The 20,777-nt window shown below is 39.0% G+C and overlaps 3 protein-coding genes across 4 annotated transcripts in view; all 3 read right to left on the bottom strand.

The window, feature by feature from the left end:
* Positions 1–8,627, bottom strand: part of ppp3r1b (protein phosphatase 3 (formerly 2B), regulatory s1ubunit B, alpha isoform, b) — a 36,187-nt gene extending 27,560 nt beyond the window's left edge. Inside the window, exon 1 of the mRNA XM_074696474.1 lies at positions 8,418–8,627. Coding sequence (XP_074552575.1) covers positions 8,418–8,420 — 3 coding nt within the window. The 5' untranslated portion in view covers positions 8,421–8,627. The remainder of the gene's footprint in view (positions 1–8,417) is intronic.
* A 5,484-nt stretch (positions 8,628–14,111) lies between these two features.
* cnrip1a (cannabinoid receptor interacting protein 1a) lies at positions 14,112–17,700 on the bottom strand. Its single transcript, XM_074696487.1, has 3 exons — positions 17,419–17,700; positions 15,470–15,614; positions 14,112–15,277 (listed from the first exon to the last, which is right to left on the bottom strand). The coding sequence occupies exons 1-3, from the start codon at positions 17,595–17,597 to the stop codon at positions 15,113–15,115; spliced, it is 489 nt and encodes a 162-aa protein (XP_074552588.1). The 5' UTR covers positions 17,598–17,700; the 3' UTR covers positions 14,112–15,112.
* An 854-nt stretch (positions 17,701–18,554) lies between these two features.
* On the bottom strand, positions 18,555–20,314 carry fbxo48 (F-box protein 48). 2 transcript variants are annotated; one of them, XM_074696510.1, is made up of 3 exons: positions 20,230–20,314; positions 19,210–19,543; positions 18,555–19,066 (listed from the first exon to the last, which is right to left on the bottom strand). In XM_074696510.1, the coding sequence occupies exons 2-3, from the start codon at positions 19,510–19,512 to the stop codon at positions 18,905–18,907; spliced, it is 465 nt and encodes a 154-aa protein (XP_074552611.1). In that variant the 5' UTR covers positions 19,513–19,543; positions 20,230–20,314; the 3' UTR covers positions 18,555–18,904. The 2 variants fall into 2 exon arrangements, with proteins under 2 accessions (XP_074552611.1, XP_074552601.1); XM_074696500.1 differs by having other exon boundaries at positions 20,202–20,301.
* Positions 20,315–20,777: the final 463 nt, after the last annotated feature.

Below are 20,777 nucleotides of genomic sequence, written 5' to 3'. Positions count from 1 at the left end.
CCTGAATGGTTAGGTTTAGGCATTGGGCCCTGAATGGTTAGGATTAGGCATGGGGCCCTGAATGGTTAGGTTTAGGCATGGGGCCCTGAATGGTTAGGTTTAGGCATGGGGCCCTGAATGGTTAGGTTTAGGGGGAGGGCTGGGGTAGGGAGAGACAAAAGCAGAAGACAAATAACAAAAAGGGTTAGGGTTAGGTTCCATATTGTTTATAGATTAAGTTGTCTTGTATTAACTATTACAATGACCTTATTAAACACTTATTAATCAGCTATATAGTCTTATAAACAAATAATAATGTTGACAAGCATAAGTACTTACAAAGGTCTTATTAATGCTTATTACAGGACCTTAATATCAAGCGTTACCGAAGAAGACAGATTTGTTTTCTGAAAAATATGGAGTTCATTACACCAAAGCTAATTTTTGGGTTGTTTGTAGTGAATTTTTTTGTTGTCCCTTTGATGTGTTGTTGTTTTCTGTTGTCAATAGGGGCAGCCTTTTGTTGTACTGGCTCTTTAGGCCACAGCTACAGGCACAAAGTTTATGCCATGGTTGCTGATGGACCACTTGACATCAATAAAAAATACTTTTTTTGGATTTGAATTTGTTTGATTACTTTGATTTATGTGTACTGAGAAATAGCTGTACATTGTTTAAAAGTATGAAAGGGGCACTAAGTGAGGGGAAAAAAAGATGCACAAAAAATCGTGATAATCGTTTTTAGCATTAATATCCTGATAATTGTTGAATAATCGAGTTGTAGCACCCTGAATCGTAATCAAATCGAATCGTGAGGTGCCTTACATGGCACACCCCTGGCAGGGGGTGGAGGCAGAGGGTGGAGGGGTTTGAAGCTGTGTGTGAAGAGTGTGTATCATGAACACGTGCACAGCAACATCACGCTCCATCTCCAGGTCTGAGCTTCCTGTTTGTGTGCAGCAGGCGCTCCAGTTAGTGAGCAGGATGAAAACACCTCCATAGTGCTTGGGTTCAGGGTCTGTGGCAGGTTTTTATTTCTGCCTCACTTTATACTGCAGCTTCTACACCCTCTCCGCCTCCGTCTGAGCGCCGTGAGCGGGATGCTCTGCTCTCATCCATCAGAAACCAGCCTGTGCTGAGTCCATGTTGCACCAACGGCAGAGGTGTGATTCAGAGCGCTTTCCTTAATTACACAAACACATTAAAGCTATAACGTGTTGCTATTTACGGCTTCCTGCTGCGCGCCAGAATCAGGTCGCATTAACCTGCAGTTTTCATCCAGACCACGGAGAGAGACGATATCATCAGGGATTTACTAAACACACAGAGGCTCGTCTACTCTGGGATAAACTCCATCCTGTCCGTCATGAGGGGCTCTGCTGGGGGTCTGCAGAACCAGGTCTGGAGGGGTCTTTGGGTCACATCAGTTAAAGTCTGAACACCCCTCTGCTTGAGTATAAAAGATACGTAAAACCCCTTTACTTCTGTTTGACAGAGGGTCAGTTCATTTAGTACAGGGAGCAACAGGGAAAAATGGGGACGCAACTCAGCTCTCAACAAATGTAAGTTAAAGAGGGGGTATTGTACTTTTTTTTACTCTTAATACTGTCCCTCTGGAGCCTCTGTAGTTACTCTACATGATTTAACGCTAAAATAAATCTCTATTTTTTTTTACTCCCCCTGGTGTTTTAGTCAACAGTTATTTCAGCCTCTGTCTGACACACTTTGTTTTAGCTACTGTCTCTTTAAGACTCCCTGCTCCACAAACCCCCTTCACTCTGATTGGCTGAGCTATGAGCAGACCTTGATGTTTGAGGTCCAACTTTTTGAGGTTTCATGAACCAGTTAGGAGATCCTTATTTGTTGACCAAATCATTTTGATGAGTCTCATGAAAATCTCATCAAATTCTTGAAAACCTTGTAAAAACTTCATGAAAATCTCACTGAAATCTCATGATAATGTTGTGAAAATCCCAATAAAAGCTCATGAAAAGTTTGTAAAACCTCCTAAAAAATTTGTATTAAAATCTAATGAAAGAAACTTGTGTAAATCTAATGAAAAACTTGTAAATATCTCATGAAAATCTTATTGAAATCTTTAGAAAATCTTATTAAAAGCTGGAGAAAAGAGCAAAAATTCTCATAAAATTTTGTGAAAAAAAAAAAGTGTGAATCTCATTACAATCTCCTAAAAATCTTCAAAAACACTTGTGTAAATATCAAGAAAATGTCTTGAAAATGTCATTAAAATCTCATTACAATCTCCTAAAAATCTTTTTAAAAAACGTGTGTAAATCTAATGAAAACCTCATCAAAATCTCATGAAAATGACATAAAAAATAGTGAAAACCTCATAAAAAGCGTGTTAAATTGTGGTGCTGTTTTAAGAACAGAGTGTTTTAACAGTTTTCCACCCTAATCGTCTAAAAGAGGGGAACCTAAGTGACCCTGTTCTGAAAAATGATATTTTTCACTGTCTAAAGAAAATGATCCACGTGTTATTTTGTGAGGGCAGCGTGCTTCACTGGTGTGTTAATCTATATATTAAAGCACAGACCCTGTGGTAGTGGTCTCTGTGATATCTGTTGGACACTTTAGCACTGCTCTCTGTGGACTCTGTGGACCCTGTGCAGTATAAAACCAGGGACCATGGTCTGGATCTCAGTGAAAAGCCTCCTCACAGCGTGTCATAAGTCAGAGAGTTGGCTTCAGCCTCTGATAACCTCTCCCTGCTTGTCGGAGAAATGCATATTTCTCCTCCATCTGCAGCGAAAGACGAGCTCAGCGTTTTCCACCCAGCTTCTCTGAGAGCAGCTTTCAGATGAAACCCCGCAGCCCAGTGTGTGGTGGGCCTGAGAGGAGAGAAAAAGATGTTTTCCAAATTCGGCTGGCTCAGTGTGGGAGTGTTCTTGCTCATGTCCACACAATCCTGGATCCATCACTCCAGTTTTAACCCACATTAGGATTTTAACTCTGAAGTGTGGTCTTCACCACAGCGTGCAGAGGGACCTGCTTCATAACACCTGGATCCAGGATCCTGACTCACTACACACAGCGCGCCTCAGTCCTTATTCCCAGAGTGAAAACACAGAAAGGGACTGCATCACGTCTGCTCCCTGGACGTGTCTGCTACATCCTGTTCACAGCCACTTCCTGCATCACTCACTCAACACGTCCACTCAGGTGTGTGTCGTCCTGTCAGCGGGGTGACCAACAGCTGGTTTTCCTTTTCCTGACTCCCACACCAGACTGAAGCAGTACACTAATGTAGGACACACACTCAGGTGTGCTCGTCACCATCAGGAACACCTGTCAATCAGCGCCGCCGTGATCATCAGAGAGACAGGCTCTGAGAAACCAGAGCCCATACTTTACACACGGTCTGTAATACAATAAACTGTTCAGCGAGACTGATGTAGGCTCTGAGATTCACATTAATAAAAAACCTCAAATACAAATCCTAATCCTTCTGCTCTGATCTCGCTCTATGGCTCTGATCTACTGTTCCTTTGATATCATTTTCTTTCATGATCTCTTTCTACCACTTTGATCTCACTCTATTCTGTTGATGTCATTCTATTGTTTAGCTCTAATTTTGACACTTTGATCTCATTCTACTGTTTTGTCTTTTTCTATTTCTTTGATTGTTTTCTATTCATCGCTTTGAACTCGTTCTATCCCTTTGATGTGATTTTATTCCCTTGATCTCCTTGAGTTACTTTGATTTCTTTCTAACCCTTTGATCTCATCCATTGCTTTGATTTGATTCTATCCTTTTGATATTATTCTATTTCCTTCTATGTTATTCTATTGCCTTGATCTCATAGCGTTACTTTGATCTTGTTTTAACACTTCAGTCTCACTCTATTCTGTTGATTTAATTCTATTGCTTTGACCTCATTTCATCACTTCGATCTCTTTCCAACACTTTGATCTCACTCTATTCTTTTGATTTCATTCTATTGCTTTGATCTCATTTCATCGCTTTGATCTCTTTCCAACACTTTGAGCTGAATCTATTTTGTTGATTTCATTCTATTGCTTTGATCTCATTTCATTACTTTGATCTCGTTCGAACACTTTGATCTCACTCTATTCTGTTGATTTCATTCTATTGCTTTGATCTCATTTCATCACTTTGATCTCACTCTATTCTTTTGATTTAATTCTATTGCTTTGATCTCATTTCATCGCTTTGATCTCTTTCCAACACTTTGATCTCACGTTATTCTGTTGATTTCATTCTTTTGTTTTGATCTCATTTCATCACTTTGATCTCTTTCCAACACTTTGATCTCATCCATTGCTTCGATTTAATTCTATCCTTTTGATTTAAATTTTTTCCCTCGATCTCAATGAGTTACTTTGATCTCTTCTAACACTTTGATCTCACTCTATTGCTTTGATCTCGTTGTCCTGCGTTCCTTTTTTACCTGTCACCTGCTGGGCCCAGACTCCCTGTAGTCCTGTTGTTGTGAAACCTGATTCAGCGACCTGAGGACCCCTGTGCCATCTCCCTTTCCCTTCTGCTAAGCTTCTGTCTGACTCTACATTCAGCACCTGCTTTAAACATCAACAAGACCAACTTTCCTAAAAAATTAAAGTAGAAAAAAAAAATTCAAACTGTTTCTACAGCCGTTATGAACCCCTGAAATAAAAAGTGATCCCAATGAAACTGTGTTTTTCTGGGTCAAACCTCAACAGAAACACACCAAGTTAATAATCCATTTCAGTTCCACATCCTGGGCCTGTGAAATCCTTTGATTGTTCATTACTGGCCTTTATTTTTCACACCACAAATAAGATACAAAGCTAACATATGATGTAAATTATCTTTAATAAAGAATCTACGTATGTAGACGGGACAACTGTAAAAACCTCAGAGGCACTCTTCAGTGACAGGTGACTGATTCAAACACCGACATAAGCCTCTGGACAGAGCTCTGACATTTCTATCATAAGACCAGCAGCACTTCCTGTTTATCTTTTCAAAATAAAACAGCCAGGAAAGGCTGCAAACCTACACATCCAGTCACTTTAGAGTTAGAAGAAAAATAATGGCACAAAATCATGAGAACTTATTAAATTAACTTTAATTTGGTAAACTGTTTTCTGCTTTCCATGTTGTAATTAAAAGCTATGATTTCAACTCCTATTCATTTCTCAGTTTTTAGGCTTTTGAGATCTGAGTACATCCTGTTAAGACTTTTTTTTTGCCGTTGCTAAAGTCAGTGATATTTTTCAGTATCAACAACGACCCCAAATCTGACAACATTGTAATAATTTAGGAATCAAACCTGAAATTTTCTGTCCCTGAAAGCATCTGTGCTGCTCGTCTTCAACAGGGGAGATAAGTCATTGGCTGTTTGTCAACAGGACTACAAGCTGTAATTAACCCATGAGTTAATGGAATAACTAACCAAACAATGACCAAAGAGCTTCTTAATGTTTTCAGTTTTAAGTCGTCTTTCAATACGTTGGCATTTATTGAATCTATATTGCTTCTATAGCCAAAATAAGAAACTTTTCAACTTGCTGTTTGTTTATACTTTTGAGGAACAAACACAGCAGGTTTTAAAACTCAAATGGTTTTGCAAATATCATGGGTAAAAATCGTCTGGACGTAATGAAACGCTGGTGTGAAATAGTTTGAAAAAAAAAAGTCACGATGAGTTTGGCCATTCAAATATGAATGAAACCATTTATTGATCAACAGTTCACAAGTTATGGTAAATACCTTTATATTACCATGTTATTGAGCAATACAAATGCTACATGACTTATATTTATTAAGATAAATTAATACCTTGCGCCATGAGATACTGTAGTTAAAGTATTATATTGAATGTGAAAAGAAAAATACAAAATTCATTTTCAGTTGGCACAATTCAAATTAAATTTTACAGTTTTTACTGTGAATCTGTGCTCGATTACTCCACATGGATGTAGATGACGTAATGGTTGTACTATGTCCACCTGAGATTAATTAGTCAAACTTATTATGGACAATACGACTTAAAATTAACTACTGTGTTATTTGATTTGCAAAATCAAGAGAATTGAATTTTTGGGTAGGTCAAATAAAATTTCAAAGCAAATAAATTCAGTTTCAAAACAGGAAATTCAATTTCAGATCATACTTCACAAATTGCAGGGTTAGGTTGGTTGGAATATATGTTGTATGAGCTTTTTAGTGTTTTTCCTTTGTTTTGTTTAGAATTTAGTTTGGCGTTTAGATTTTTACTATTTTTAAATCGATTAATTTTTATTTAATTATGATTACCTTTTTGTTAGTATTCCAGTAGTTTATCATTCCTTTAATTTGGGTGTTTTGTTTATTATTTGTTTAAGTTGGGCACCGTGGCACTATAGGTTATATAAGTAGGTAGGGCTCAGCATGCACCTGGGTGGGCAAATGTTTTTTTACCGGAGCGGGAGAGACACACCTTTGTTCTGTGTTTGCTTGATTTCTGGTGAAATAAACCACATTTTTGGAAAAAATGGACATTCGTTTGGACCTTACGTTTTTTCCCATCCCTGTACGCCACAACCCACGGTGCAAGAGTGGCCTTTTAAGCCTTTTATGAAAGAGTTTGTTTGAAACTTTTCATTGGCTTTTTTTGTGAACAAACAGCCACTACATATGTAATATAAAAAATAAAGAAATTATAATAATATTATGTAATAATTTGTGGTGGGACTTGGTTAAAAAATTAATCAAATTAATTATGCCATTTGTAATTAATTAATCGCATTTTAATCACATCAATATTCAACATCAGAAGCAACACTTTTCAGTTCAAACAGATTTTGGTAGAAGACTAAATCATTGAATATTCTCATACACAAGTTTAAACAACAAAATCCTGTTTATTTTGTTCAGAAGATGTTTTTTTGAGGACACTACTTTCAACATTCATCAGCTGTTATGTGGTAAATAGTGCTGTCAGGAGATTAAAAAAAAATAATCTAATTAATTACAGGATTTGTAATTAATTGATCTTATAATCACATTTTAATCTTATATCTGCTTAAGGTCCCCACATGAAGAATTTGAATTCTAAGGCATTACAAAATCATAGTGCATGACTAATGAGTGAATGAATGTATTTGAATGAATACACAAAAAAGAGAAGATTTGAAAATCCTTTTTTTTTTCTTAAATGGACAATATTAATTTAAATGTCCGTGTTCCCTGCCATTGACATTCGATTACTGTTTACTGCGTCTATAGAAGTAAATTCTATTTTTCAGAGGAGGGAGGCGGGGTCTGGTGGAGCTTGTCAATCAAAATACTACTGTGGGTGAGAGCGGTGCTCTCTTTGGATGAGAGCTCAGCATGGATATGAGAAGATGTGAGATGACAGAGACACAGAGAGACGCTGTGAGTCAGAAAAGTTCAGGCAGCTCACGCTCCAACTGAGGATGTGTCGCGGTAGCTCAGAGAGAAAGAGCGGCTCCATCGTGGAGAGGAGCGAAGGATGGAGCGCCCGAGATGAACGCGATCAAAAAAGTTTGATTTGTCTGTTTTTTGGACCAAAAACAGGAAGAGAGACATAAAAGAAGAGAGTCCACTCTTCTTAATTAACTTTGTTGTTAACATGGTCAGAGAAAACAAGATTATTTGTGTCTTAAAAGATCATTCAAGATACTCTGAAAATGTCTGGCAGCCAATGAGTTAATCTTGCGTTGATTTTTATAACGCGTTAATGTGCGGTGTAATTAATTAACCAAATAACGCCTTATAGTCACAGCCCTAATAATAATGTTATATAATACAATAATAATATATATGTGTAAATGTTATAATGATCATAATAATAATAATTATAATATATGTATATGTAATAATAATAATTATTATTATTATTATTATTATATACCATAATATATAATATGCCGTTTCTAGTGGCACACATAGAGGTTAGCGTGTAATTAAATCTCGTTGTGAACCATTTGTCTTCCAGAAGCTTCTTCGTATCATCGTCACATATTAGTTATAAAAACCATCAATTTATAACGACGTAATTTACAGAATTTATTTTACAGAAATTACAAACTCTTATTTCGGTGGTCACATGACGTCACTTCTTGTGTTGATTTGTGGTTTACTTGACGCACCTTAAGCTAGCCTAGCCTAGCCTGCTAGCCAAACCACAACAGCACCGATATACGACCATAATTTGCCAATTCATTCACCTGCGTCACTCCGAGAGTGACTGTGTGCTCACATTAGAGTCGTTATAAGCACCAATCACTCGATAACGAAGTAAAGGTGATTAAATTAAAATGCCCCAAACGTTACGTTCTTTTTAATGTCAGCGCTGTGCTAACGGCAGCTAGCCTGAAGCTAACCGTGCAGTCGAAGGAGAAGCTGTTTTCACGAAATGAGGTTTGACATAATTATTTTAAAATGTCAAAAAATGAGATTTTCTTACCATTTTGGCGCTGTGAGGTCTTCAGCTATCAGCAGAGGGGTTTAAAGGTCCGTAAACGGGCCGACACGGTGAGATAACGGCGACGTTTGAACGGGTTTCTGACTTTTAACGGTCAGATACCGAGCACCGGCTGTCTGACTTTACGGTTTGTGACAGCGGGGGAGAGATTCACTGCAGCGCCAGCAGATAGAGCCGCAGAGGGGGGAGAGACAGAGGGAGGAGGGGGGAGCTGGTGAGGAGGAGAGTGAAGAGGGAGAGAAGAGGAGGAGGAGGAGGAGGAGTGGACGGTGCAAACCAAAGCTCGTCTATTCACCAGAGGCCTCACTCTGACTCTCTGTCGTGTGTCTGCCTCTGGAGAAGCTGTGCTTGAGACTCCTGATCAAAGAGTTTCTTCATTTCCTCCACGTCCGAGGAATTTCCACCCTCATCATTTCATCCTCAACTTTCCATATGAATAACCTGCTGATTAGATATTAGTTTTCCTCATATCAATCAACATTTTTCCCAAATGGAGGCCTGAAACAAAATGTTCCCAATGCAAACCTTGGTCCATGTCACATATGCACTTCTAGAAAGAGTCCTTATTCACATAAAAACTATTCCTGCTCAGATCCATTACAGTGAGAAAAAAAAACATTAAACAAAAGCAAAAATAAAAATAAAAACAAAAATCAACAAGTAAAAAACAAAACAACACTGAACCATTTATTTACAAACCCAGATATATGAAATATGTATGAAAATTACGTTTCTGTAATTTGTAGGAATATTATGGCTTTTTGAAAGATTTTTGTATATCTTATAACATTCGTGCTCTTTGACCTTTTTTAGCATTCAATAACATTTTTTGCATTCTTTATACTGTTTACTTTGTCAGTACCATATTTCTGATTTGTAATTTCTTTTTCTCATTTTATGAAATGGTTTGCCCATCTTGTAATATTTTATTTTTAGTTTTCAGTGTGGTTTTGTTTTTGTTTTTCTTGAATTTTTTATGCTTTGTAAAATATTTTGAGTCTATAAATAATTTTTGGTTTGATGGAATAATTTCGTATTGTGAATTTTCTTGTTTCATAAAAACTTTTAAAAATTCAGAATATTTATTTTTTCATGAAATATTTTTGAAATTTCGAATCTGTATATTTTGAAAAATACAATACAAAAGATTTCAATGATTTGAGGGACATATCTGCATGTAATCCAGTTAAGTTCGTCTTATTTTTGGGAGGTCTTTTTTTTCTTTATTTCCGTTTTTTTCTTTTGCATTTGTAGTTATTTCTTGCCTGGAAATATTTTTGTTTAATGACAAATTTGGGGTTATTTTGTAATTTTTTTTCAAGTTTCCTGGTAAATTTTTTTAAGTATACAATTTTTTTATTATTATTTTTTATTTTGTATTTTTGAAACAAGTATTTGTTTCATATGATTTTTTTTCCCTGCATTTTTTTTTTTTTTTTTTTGGAAATGAAATATTTGTCTTTTGTAATGTTTTGTTTATTTAGTTCTTCTTTATGGTCACTTTAGCCAGGGATCTAAGAGCAGATCATCTTATTTATTATTCATATATTTATCTATTGGATATTTTTTGGATCAAGAAAATGAGTAAACTGGAGTAGATTTTGTGGATCATGTCAAGGGTTCATTACAGTAGAAGGGAGGTTCTATGTGGAGATACTGTTTTTTTAAAAAAAACAAAAAAAACAAAAACAAAAAAAAAAAAAAACAAAACAGCAGAGTGGTGCATCTTCTTCATCGCAGACAATCTTTGCAGAGGGATAGTGCAGCACAAACAGGTTCTCTGTCCATCTCTGAAGCTCCTGCTGCTGCTGAGGCGAAGCATCAAAGATCACCAATAAAAACCAAACATGCAGCCTCACGTTTGCAGAGTCCTGCTTTGATACGAGCAGAAAGAATCTCTGAGGCTGGGAAACCAAACGTACTGTACCCTACAGGTCATTCCTGTGGGATTATAAACCCTGTGTGTGAGGTGATTTCCACAGATTAATGAATCAACAGGATATCTGACATATGGGGGTTTTAAAAGACAGGCGATTTCCCCTCGAAGCTTGTTTTAAAGCATGGTTCAGTATCAGAAATAGTTCATCGATCCCTCGGGTAAACTGCTTCCATTTAAAAACATACAATGATCCTTCTAGATAAACTGACGCCTGTTATTCCCAGTGTGATAAAAATCCAGAGTTCATGTGTTTTCGTTTTTCAGTCACATACTGTTTGTCCTTTTAGGCACACCGTAGAAAAGCTGCTGCAGTGTCTTCCTGCTTCCCTTCACTCTAAAAATAAACTCACAGACAGACCGAGTTAAAGCCTCACTGAGGGACTTAAAGTTTGGGGTGCGGCCTATGAGCGAAGCTTGCAGGCGCAGCATTGACGCCGCCAGTGCCACATTTTACAGCTGCTGTGAAAACGTCAGAAAATAACGTCTCATTTTACAGATTTGCTGCATTGTTTCCTTTCTTTAACTCTTTTTCTAAACATTACATCAATATCAATTTACCACTTTCTCTTTCATTTATTTACTTCTGATTAAAAATATCAGCAGAGGTCTTTCTTTTTTTTCAGATGCACCAGTAACCCTTGATGCTGATCAAATTAAGTGTGTTTTTTTTCCAACAACTTTTAACTATTTTGTTTTATAAATGTGGATTTAAATCAATTTGCTTTTATATCTTGTAAAATCTTTTTGGTCTGTTATATAATTTTTGGTTTAATGGAATAATAACTAAAATATTGCTTTTAAAAGAAAACTCAACGAATTTCAAAATATTTAATATTTCATGTTTTTTTTTTAAGTTTGTTTTTATTTTTGAAGTTTAATATAAAAAAAAAATATTTTATTGGTTTTCTGACATGTTCATATTAATTTTTTTTTAAATTTTGTTTGTTTCATCTTGTTTTTGTTTGTGTAATTTTTTTTGTTTGTTTTTTTCATTTATGATCATATTTTGCTCCAAAATATTTTTGTTTTTGACGAATGTTTGGTCAGACAGACATTTTCAGTGATTCAGAAATGACCGCGCTAATGGAATCCATGTTTTGTTTGCAGTTTTTGGATGACGTCTCCTGGATGTTTCTGAAGTGGCGTTTTGAAGTTTATTGTCATCATACTGAAACTGCTGACTCAGCATTATTTACCGAGCAGAACCAGAGGCCTCAGCGTCAGCGATATGTTCAGACTAACGTCATGTTTTAAACAGGCTGTAAACCTGTTTGTTTCTGCTGTACAGATTGGCTTCTCCTTTGGCTGTTTCTGCAGACAGCCTCTAGTGGATGCTGGAGGAACTGCAGTTTGTAGCATTTTGTCATTAGCTTCAGAAATGAAACTCACCTCAGGTCTGTGAACATTTCACTGAGTCTTTAACTGCATTACCCTGATGTTCCCACCCTCCTTAGACGTCCTCCAGCTCTGGGTGAATAAATGAAACCGTCACCGTGCAGAAATCTCCTTCCATCACACCGTTTATTCACAAAGACACTTTCCACTCTTTTCTCCAACACATTACAAAAACAGCAAAGGAGCGAGCTTCAAAACATCCCAACAAACAAACAAACAAACAAACAAGCAGATCGTATTTGGCAAAATGTGATCCAGCCATGCACGTCAGCAGGAAACAGAGGATGGAGAGCAGCTGCAGCACGACGGTGAAACATGACAACACGCACTGACTCTCCCATGAGCACCTGAGTGAAAAATAAAACCACAGAAGAAGAAGAAGAAATCATCCCCCCACAGTCCTGCCGTTATCTTGAGCTAATGAGATCAGCCATGATAGTTTCTGGATAGCATAAAGAGTAAAAACAGAACATTAGCTTCAGTTTCCTGCTCAGAACGATGAGATGATCCTCAGAACGGGCAGAAATGCTCCTGTGACGCTACCTGTGTGTTTCCTCTGCTCCTCCATAAAACAACACCATAAACAACAGAAGTTGAAAAATAAAACATCCACGTAAACAAACATCCTCCTCTCACACACTCACACATCAATAAATACAGTCGCACACTTCCTCCATCCACAGCTGTCTCCCATACTGGTCTTCAGCTAACAGCGTGCTAACGGCTAGCTGTGTCCGACCTCTGTGCTGAGGAATATTGCTCTGCTTTAAAGGAACAGACGCCACATTCTGGGGATGTTTTCCACACAGCGCTCTCTGTTTGTGCTATTTCTGCTACATGAAGTAGCAGAAATAGTCCAATAAAACCTTCCACGTTAAATTTGACGTTACTTTTTCTTTCTTGCCTCTCAAGTTCAACTTCATGTGATTAGCTACGGTAGCTGATAGCAACAAAAGCAAAGGAGGACATGGAGAAGCTCAAGGTCCTGTAGCTGGGTCTACCAGGCTGCCTGAATCTGGCCTTAGGGGGACATGCCTTCAGATGTAGAGGCGGAAAAACACCAAAGCTAACACAGCGAGCGCTCCAGGAGAAACCTGGATCAGTTTCCTACAGACAGAGGCCACTGTTAGCATGTCTGTGGGCAGTACATTAAACATGAGCATATTTCCTTCTTCTTTGCCTGTTTGGTCAGGAGGTTAGCTCTATTAGCTGATAGCCACAGAGTGTAGGCGCAAGCTGATCTGCTTCACTTTATGGTTTACTTACTACTTTTGTTTATTGGATCCCTGTTAGCTGCTACCTGTGCAGCGACTTCTCTTCCTAGGGTCCACTTCCCAGGAGCTCGGCTGACTGACAGTCTTAGTCTGGTCATGGGGGACATGCCTTCAGATGTAGAGGCGGAAAAACACCAAAGCTAACATGATGAGAGGAACCAGAGGAACCTGCAACCTGAAAACTGAAAACTGAGCAAGCGTTTGGGTCTAAGTCTCCTTAAAACTGTCAAAACTGAGATTGTTTTGGAATAAGGAATTATTCTGGACCCTTTAAGGTGAATAGGGCTCATACTGGGTCTGATTTTTAGGAGTAAGAACACAACATCAATCTGACCCCAAACATAAAATTTGACTCTATTCCTTCGTTGGTGTGGTTAGCTCCATTAGCTGCTAGCCACAAAAAAACAAAAGAGGAAGGGAAATCCCTCATGAATCTGCGATAATTTGCCTGAGGGGAGAGAAAACTACAGATGTAGAGGCAGAAAAACACCAAAACAAAAAACCTGCTCCACTTTGACACACGTAGGATCCAGAATCTAACCCTGAACAAGAAGAGGACCCTGAACTTAGAGTCAAACTAGGGGTGGGCATTGTAAGATTTTTTCGATATCAATGCCCTTATAGATTTCTTTTTTTTTCAAGTGAATAAATATGTAATTGGTCACTGGATCTGAATGTCTCCCGGAATAAATATAAAGAAATAAGTAAAAATTGCACGTCATGTGACGTTTATGTACTGTTTTGTGATATGTTATTAACTCAAGTAGGCCATCTAGTGTCTCAAAGTGGTTATAGCAATATTCTAAGTTGTTTGGAACCTTGCCATAGTTATGAAGCTAACCATGAGGCTAACTTTTCTTTCATTTGCTTGAAAGTATTTTGACATTTGAAGTTTTCACTTTTTTTACGAAGACTCACTGTGATATTTTTCTGTGATGTAAGTTGACATTCTACACTTTTATCGATGTATGTTAACCACTAGCATATTAAAGCAATTTTCCATATACATTAGCATCAAGCTAGCGCTATTGTGTTTATTTTGTTTTTACCATGTTGTTACCATATACCATGTTGAATGTATTGAACAGGTGCATCTCCTGTGAGAGAGTATTGCATATTTCTTTGTGTGTTCAGTTTGTCAGTAAAACTTCAAGCTAGAAATCCTTAAACAGGGTTTTCTTGGGAAATGTTTCTAACTGCCAAGCTAAGAAAGCTGCGGCAGACTAGTCACCTGCAGCTCTGGCATAGTTTAAAGAATCGGTAAGGGAATCATTTAGCACAGAGGCTAACGATATCCATGGATTAAAACATTTCTTTTCAATTCTCAACAGGAACCGGTTTTCGATTCCCATCCCTAAGTCAAATGGACTTCTAGTACCACACAGGGGCTTATTTTGGGCTGGAGAATAAAAATGTGTTTTCATGAAGCAGGACCTTTAAGCAGCTGCGCAGTGACCATGGTGGATTAAAGTAAAAGCAGCTCCAGCCGTGCATCTAAAGGCGCAAACACACAGTTAAAAACCCAAATCTCTGAGTAAGATGGAAAACCTTTCCACAAAATGTGGGACTGTTCCTTTAACGCCCCCGCTTTAAAGCTTCACTCTGCAACCGCGGCTCCTCCTGACGTGTGATGGCTGACAGGAAGTGCGCCCACACCAGGAGAGGTGGATGGAGACTCAGGGGGAACACAGACACGTGAGCGCCCCCTCAGGAGACAGAGCGCTTCAGATCTTTTCCTCCTCTGTTTCCTGTCGTCTCCTTTGGTAGAAAACACCTGAAATGAGCCGCTCACGGCGTGGGACGTGTGGTTGTACTTTAAAGCAGTCCCTCTCAGCGGTCATGAGGAGCTGACGGTTGCAGAGTGCAGATTTAAAGCGACCCTCTTTAAAGACCAGCATGGCAGACAGCTCCTTTCTCCTCCTTCATAAATAAAAACAGAAAAACCCCAGTCCCCCACCCCCCTGGCTCCACGCCGGCCTGTTGGCTCAGGCTGTCCCTTCCTGTGATGCTCAAACGTAGTCCTGGTGTGTCCTGTTTCTGTGCCGTGGACCTGTGAGGGACCGGCTGCCTCAGTTGAACGCCTCCTTGTTGATCCACATGAGGGTCCTGGTCTCGTTGGGCTTGCACTCGTACTCGATGCTGGTGAATTTGTTGCCGAACTGGCAGTGCTCCCTCTTGTAGTAGTTGTAGTACTTGGCCTGCCAGACGGTCTCGAAGGTCCCGGCTTTGTTAAACTGCACAGAAGGAAGAGGAGCGTCATCACAAACTGCAGCTACAGCCGGCGCCCGGCACCTCCTGTTCCTCTGTTTCTCTTCTTCCTGAACCAAACCATCAAACCATAGACGCTGCTGTGTCTGCCCCCCAGTGGCCTGTCTGTGAACTGCATCTACCTGTCAGCTACAGCCCACTCGGTGCTGACGTCTTACCTCCATGCTGACCTGCACTGGTTGCCGGTCTCCGCTCTTGGTGTGGGGGACGCCCTCGGTGTCGTACTGAGCATGATAAACCACCGACTCCTCATCTCTGGACTGCAGCTCCAGAGGGAAGACGATGCCTCCGATGTTCATGGTGCTGTGAGGATGAAAAAACAGGAAAGGGTGGTCATTAAAGAGGGGCTTTAGAAACCTTAAAGAGACAGTACACTTTTCTTTTTAGTCACTTTTTCAGACTTTTATGCCTTTGATGGGAAAGGAAATCGTCACAAGATTGTCAAGAGATGTTCACAATATTTTAACGAGATGGTCAAAAGATCTTTACAAGAGTGTGTTTCAAGATCTAAGCAAGATAGTCACAAGATCTCAACTAAATCTTCACAACATATTAACGAGATATTCAAGAGATCTTTGAGATCATCACCAGATCTCAACAAGACTGTCACAAGATCTTTATGAAACTGTCAAAAGATTTTTACGAGCTCTTCATAACATCTTAACCAGATATCCTAGAGATCTTTAGGAGTTCATCACAAGATCTTAAGATTTGAAAGAGATCTTTACGCAATCTTCATAACATTATACTGAAATATTCAAGAGATCTTAACCAGATTGTCACAAGAGCTAACCAGATTGCATTGGATCTTCATGAAAATTGCTGAAATGATGAGGTCATCACATTGGAGTCTCCTGACTGGTTAATGACATGTTGGGGGTCTGCCCTTAGCTCTGCCCTCTGACGGGCCTCCAGAGCCAGTCAGAGGGCAAGTAAACCCTTAAAGAGACAGCAGCTAAAACAAAGTGTTTTAGACAGAGGCTGAAATAAGGGTTTATAAAAAAGCAGGGAGAGAGATGAATGTTATTTTTTGAGCTATAAATCCTGTAAAGATCCTATAGGGGGCACCAAAGGGAGAGAATATGGACTAAAATAAAGCACGATACCCCCTCTTTAAGCTTGATGTTATAATCTCTTCATCAGATCCGTATTCAGCGAAGATCTGAGATCTGATCTTGAGAAAGACACATCCCGCTAAAAGTCTCCAGTGAACAGGGTTGCTCTTTGAACTGGTTTCAGAAAGCAGGAACTAAACTGTGTAAGTCTCCTTTCACGGCATTATCTCGCTGAGTGTCTCTTTCTCACTGCCCTCTACTGGTCTGGTGATGTAGTGCAGTTAATTTTATTTTTTCTTCTTTTGGTTTGAACACAACATTATTCCTCAGTTCTCTAAGATTGCCCTCCCGGTTTCTTTATGCTAACTTTAAGCTAACTTTAAGCTAACTTAGGGTAATTTCATTCAACACAGGGTTAATTTGAAGGCGTATAATCATTTTGGCCTTGGTTAAAATGTAATTTTATTTATTTAGTGACTTTTTCTGAATTACTGCGATAAATTAGTCACATTTACGTCATTTACTTGCTTCAAATGTTAATAGTTTTATTCAGACTGATTCTTCCTTTTCCTCAGAGTGGTCTTGTTTTGGAGCCGTGCTGTAGCCTGGATATTCAGGCTGTTTGAGGAGTTTTGAATCACCTCCTCCTCTCCTCTCCTCCTCTGGACCCCGCCCTGATCAACCTGCCTGCTCTTTAAACTCATCCTGAGCAGCAGCAGAGCTCACACACTCAGGGTGTTTGTCTGATTGTTCATCAGCGATGAGAAAAACAACCCCTCGATGCAGCGGTCATGGTTTATTCAGGTGGGTATCAGGTGCTGCAGGCCTGTAGAGGAGGCCGAGGAGCAGACACACGGTGGAAACCGCTTCGCTCTTCCTCTCTAACGGACTGAGTCCCACACGGTGGACGCTAACACCCTCTGCTCGTCACATTTTGATGAATTAACGGTAATAAACGGAAACGCTCGCGCGCTGTGGCCTCCTGCAGCAGCACGTGACCCTGAAAAACAGAAAATACCGCGAATACAGATGAAAGTGAGATTCCTTCTTACGTGGCCTCGACGTTTCCGGGCTTCACCACCACCTCGATCTTATATTTGGAGCCCGTGAGCAGCTTGATGGTCCGGGTCTGGCCGAACCGGGTCCCGTCCACCTTGAAGAAGACGGGCCCCTCGTTGGGCTGGATCCGCAGGGAGATGGCGATGTTGATAATCGGAGGGACGTCGTCCATGGTCCGGCCCGGTCCAGAGGATTTACAGGGGTCAGTTTGTGGTCCAGAGATGGGGGGAGGACGGCGCTGGAGGATGCGGTGATGCTGAGGAGGAGGGCGGGGCCACAGGCTCAATGAGAGTTCACGGCTTCCGGTTCTTTCATAATAAAAGCGGAATTCTGATGCCTGGAACAAAGGTTTTTGGGTCAAATGTTGAAAATAACACAATGAATAAAATTCAATTCCTGGTTTCCCATCTATTTATGAAGGTTTTTCTTTCTTATAACTACTTTATTTTCATATTTTAATGGTTACAAAATACAATTGTTCTGATTTTCAAATGAGTTCCATTCAAATAAAAAAACTAAAATGCGAGCTCATCTTTTTCCCCATTAAAATATTTAAATTGTGTCGTTGGTTTTCTTTGATTTATTTATTTTTTCCTTGAGACGGAAATAATTGTTTGTTTTTATATATATTTAAAAAAAATCTGTGATTAAAGTCAGGAAATATATTTACTTATTTTTTAACCATATAACTTATCTTCTCGGCTGAGATTATTATTATTATTATTATTATTATTATTATTATTATTATTATTATTATTATTATTATTATCATCATTATTATGCATTTAAAATTTTACATCAGTTTTCTTACTTTTTATTATTATTATTTTTTCTTTACTAAACTATTTTTAATATGATATCTAAAAGGGTCCCAAAGTGTGGTTTTTTATTTCCATTTCAACTTTTTTTTCTGATGATAATTTTTAAATATTTTTATAAAAATATAAATGTTCATAACTTTTCCCCTTAACATATTCTGCTTTTCTCAGAACTTCTAAACATTTCTCATAAAAAATAAAAAAAGAATCCTTCAAGTTGAACCATCCACCTTTATTTATTTATCTATTTTTAATAATTCGAATTATATGAAGGTCTTTAACAGGGCTTAGTGAATTTATTGTTGCTTTCTGTCCTAGATAAATAAGTTAGTTTCTTGTTGTTGTTGTTGTTGTTGTTGAGCTGTGCACAGAAAAAAAAAATCCAAATGGGAAAAATCTTCACTACGGACTTCACAAAAAAGTGATTTATTGCATCTCTGCCACATTTACATCACAGCAATCAAAGAGCTGGTTCTCAGTCAATAATAATAATAGTTATTTCTAAGACTCCATTATTGTGTTTTTTTAAAAAAGTAAAAAATATGTACAGTCATTGCATGAGTCCTCATGAACACAAAGATTATAATAGGAGTTTTTAATGGGGCTCTCAGAAGAGCTCCAGGTGTGTTTACATCTGTCCTGATTGATCGTTGATCTTCAGTCATCGGTCCAGCTCGGCCTGCAGGATCTCCCCCCACGTCTCGGCGTCCAGAGGCGTCATGGTCCGGCCCCTCAGCTCCTCTGCTGAGCGTACCTGGCTGTAGCGTCCTGTCAGCCAGTCTCTCTTCACACAGCTACGGGTGTAGTTCCTCACCAGAGTCACCTGCACAGGAGAGAGGAGGGCGGAGCATCACTTTCCTCTCAGTCAAGGTTATTTCTAGTGATGAAAGACACACTCAGCCTAGCTTTACTTCCTGTTAGTCATACAGCGCCTGTTTTCCTCCTCACTCTGTCTCCGTCTCTCACCTTCCAGGACAGTCCGTCCCTCCTGTCGCTGTCCACCTCCCGCTGACAGACAGCCCTGACCTGCAGACACTGCCTCCTCCACAGCTGCTCACTCTCCTCGATGATGTGGTGCCACAGCTTGCAGGTCTGGGAGGCGCTGCAGAGACTCTCTGTGTCCAGCTCGCCAAAGATCTTCACGCTCATTTCTGTGGGCAGAGATTCAGCGAAGTCCTGGGGAGGCATCGTGACGGCTTTGGATTTCATGGCTGGTCTCTCTTCACAGATGAGAAAGGTGTGTGAGGTCCTCATGGGGTCATGCTGCATATCAGGTTAGAGTCCAACAGGCGGGGGCAGCCTGGAAAAAACAAAGACAGAGGAGATTTTACATAAGACATCATAAAATCAAAACTGTCAGGAAGTAGTAGAGATAAAAATGTAACATCTGCAGTTTTATTCTCAAAATGAAGCTGCTGGAAACAAATGAGAGAGAAGGAGACGGTGATCTGTGTTAACAGTGAAGTGGGTGTGTGCTGCTAATGAAAGCGAAAGTGAAATGCACTTTTAAAAAATGTATTTGTTTATTTTAGGAACACTGTTAAAAGTATCACAGCACCAAACTAAATTCGTTTTATATAAGAATAATCATTGGTGACAGGTTTTGGGTTGAAAAGTCAGACAGTTAGTGTACAAAACAACATTTTCAGGTCAAATTGAACCCTGAGTAAAGCTGCTTTCGCTCTTTCTCGTCGTTTTTTAGCTTTCTGTTCAGTTAATGGATCAGTCAAAACCTTAAATTTGACGTTTAAAGAGTAAACTTCATCTCCCTGCTACAGTATAGTCACGTTCAGAAACACGGGTCTCTTCCCCACCCAGGCTAACCCCAGCACGGTGGATAAAGAAACAGCGACGGAAAAGGCTCCAGCTCTCACAGTTTTCAAGTTAAACGATGAATTCTGTCACAGAATTAAACTCTGAATATTTATTTGTCAGGATATCAGGAGAAAAGACGGTACCGTGGGGTGTAGCGGACCCGTTTCTTACCCGGCGGAGCGCTGACAGCTCACGGTTTAAATGTCTCAACGGATGTTTACACACAGAGCTGACGTCACCGTGTTTTCAAGCCATGCGCGCATGCGTGAGCAAAAGGCAAAGGCCAAAGACGAGAAAAACAACTTGATATTTGCTCTTTTCAAAATAAAGTACTTCCGTCTTCTCTGTCTGCTTGTTGCCGTGATTATTTTTTCTGAATTTTAAAAAATCAGTCAAAGTCATTGTTGCTTATTAAAGATAAATGTATCTACACTAACAAAAATACAAAAAACGGTTTCTTTTCTACATGATTTGTAGACATGACTTTTATTTTGAAGAAAATATTTTGCCAAAGATTAAACGAAGCCGTTCATGCAACAAATGACACATAAAGCGATTTTTAGAAACAGTTTTATCAAGATTTTTAATATGAGTCATATAATCAGTTTGTTTTTAAACCGACAAACGGACACATGGCATCCTGCAGAAATAGAATAGACCAAATTTATATACGTTACCTCACCAAGATTCATTGTTATTGGTCAGTTTTACTCTGTATT

This window comes from Halichoeres trimaculatus, unplaced genomic scaffold, assembly GCF_033239565.1.
Source record: "Halichoeres trimaculatus isolate MK-OKI-2021-1 unplaced genomic scaffold, fHalTri1.1 fHalTri1_scaffold_2, whole genome shotgun sequence".
Taxonomy (NCBI): Eukaryota; Metazoa; Chordata; class Actinopteri; order Labriformes; family Labridae; genus Halichoeres; species Halichoeres trimaculatus.
This window is presented reverse-complemented; position numbering and strand designations above follow the sequence as displayed.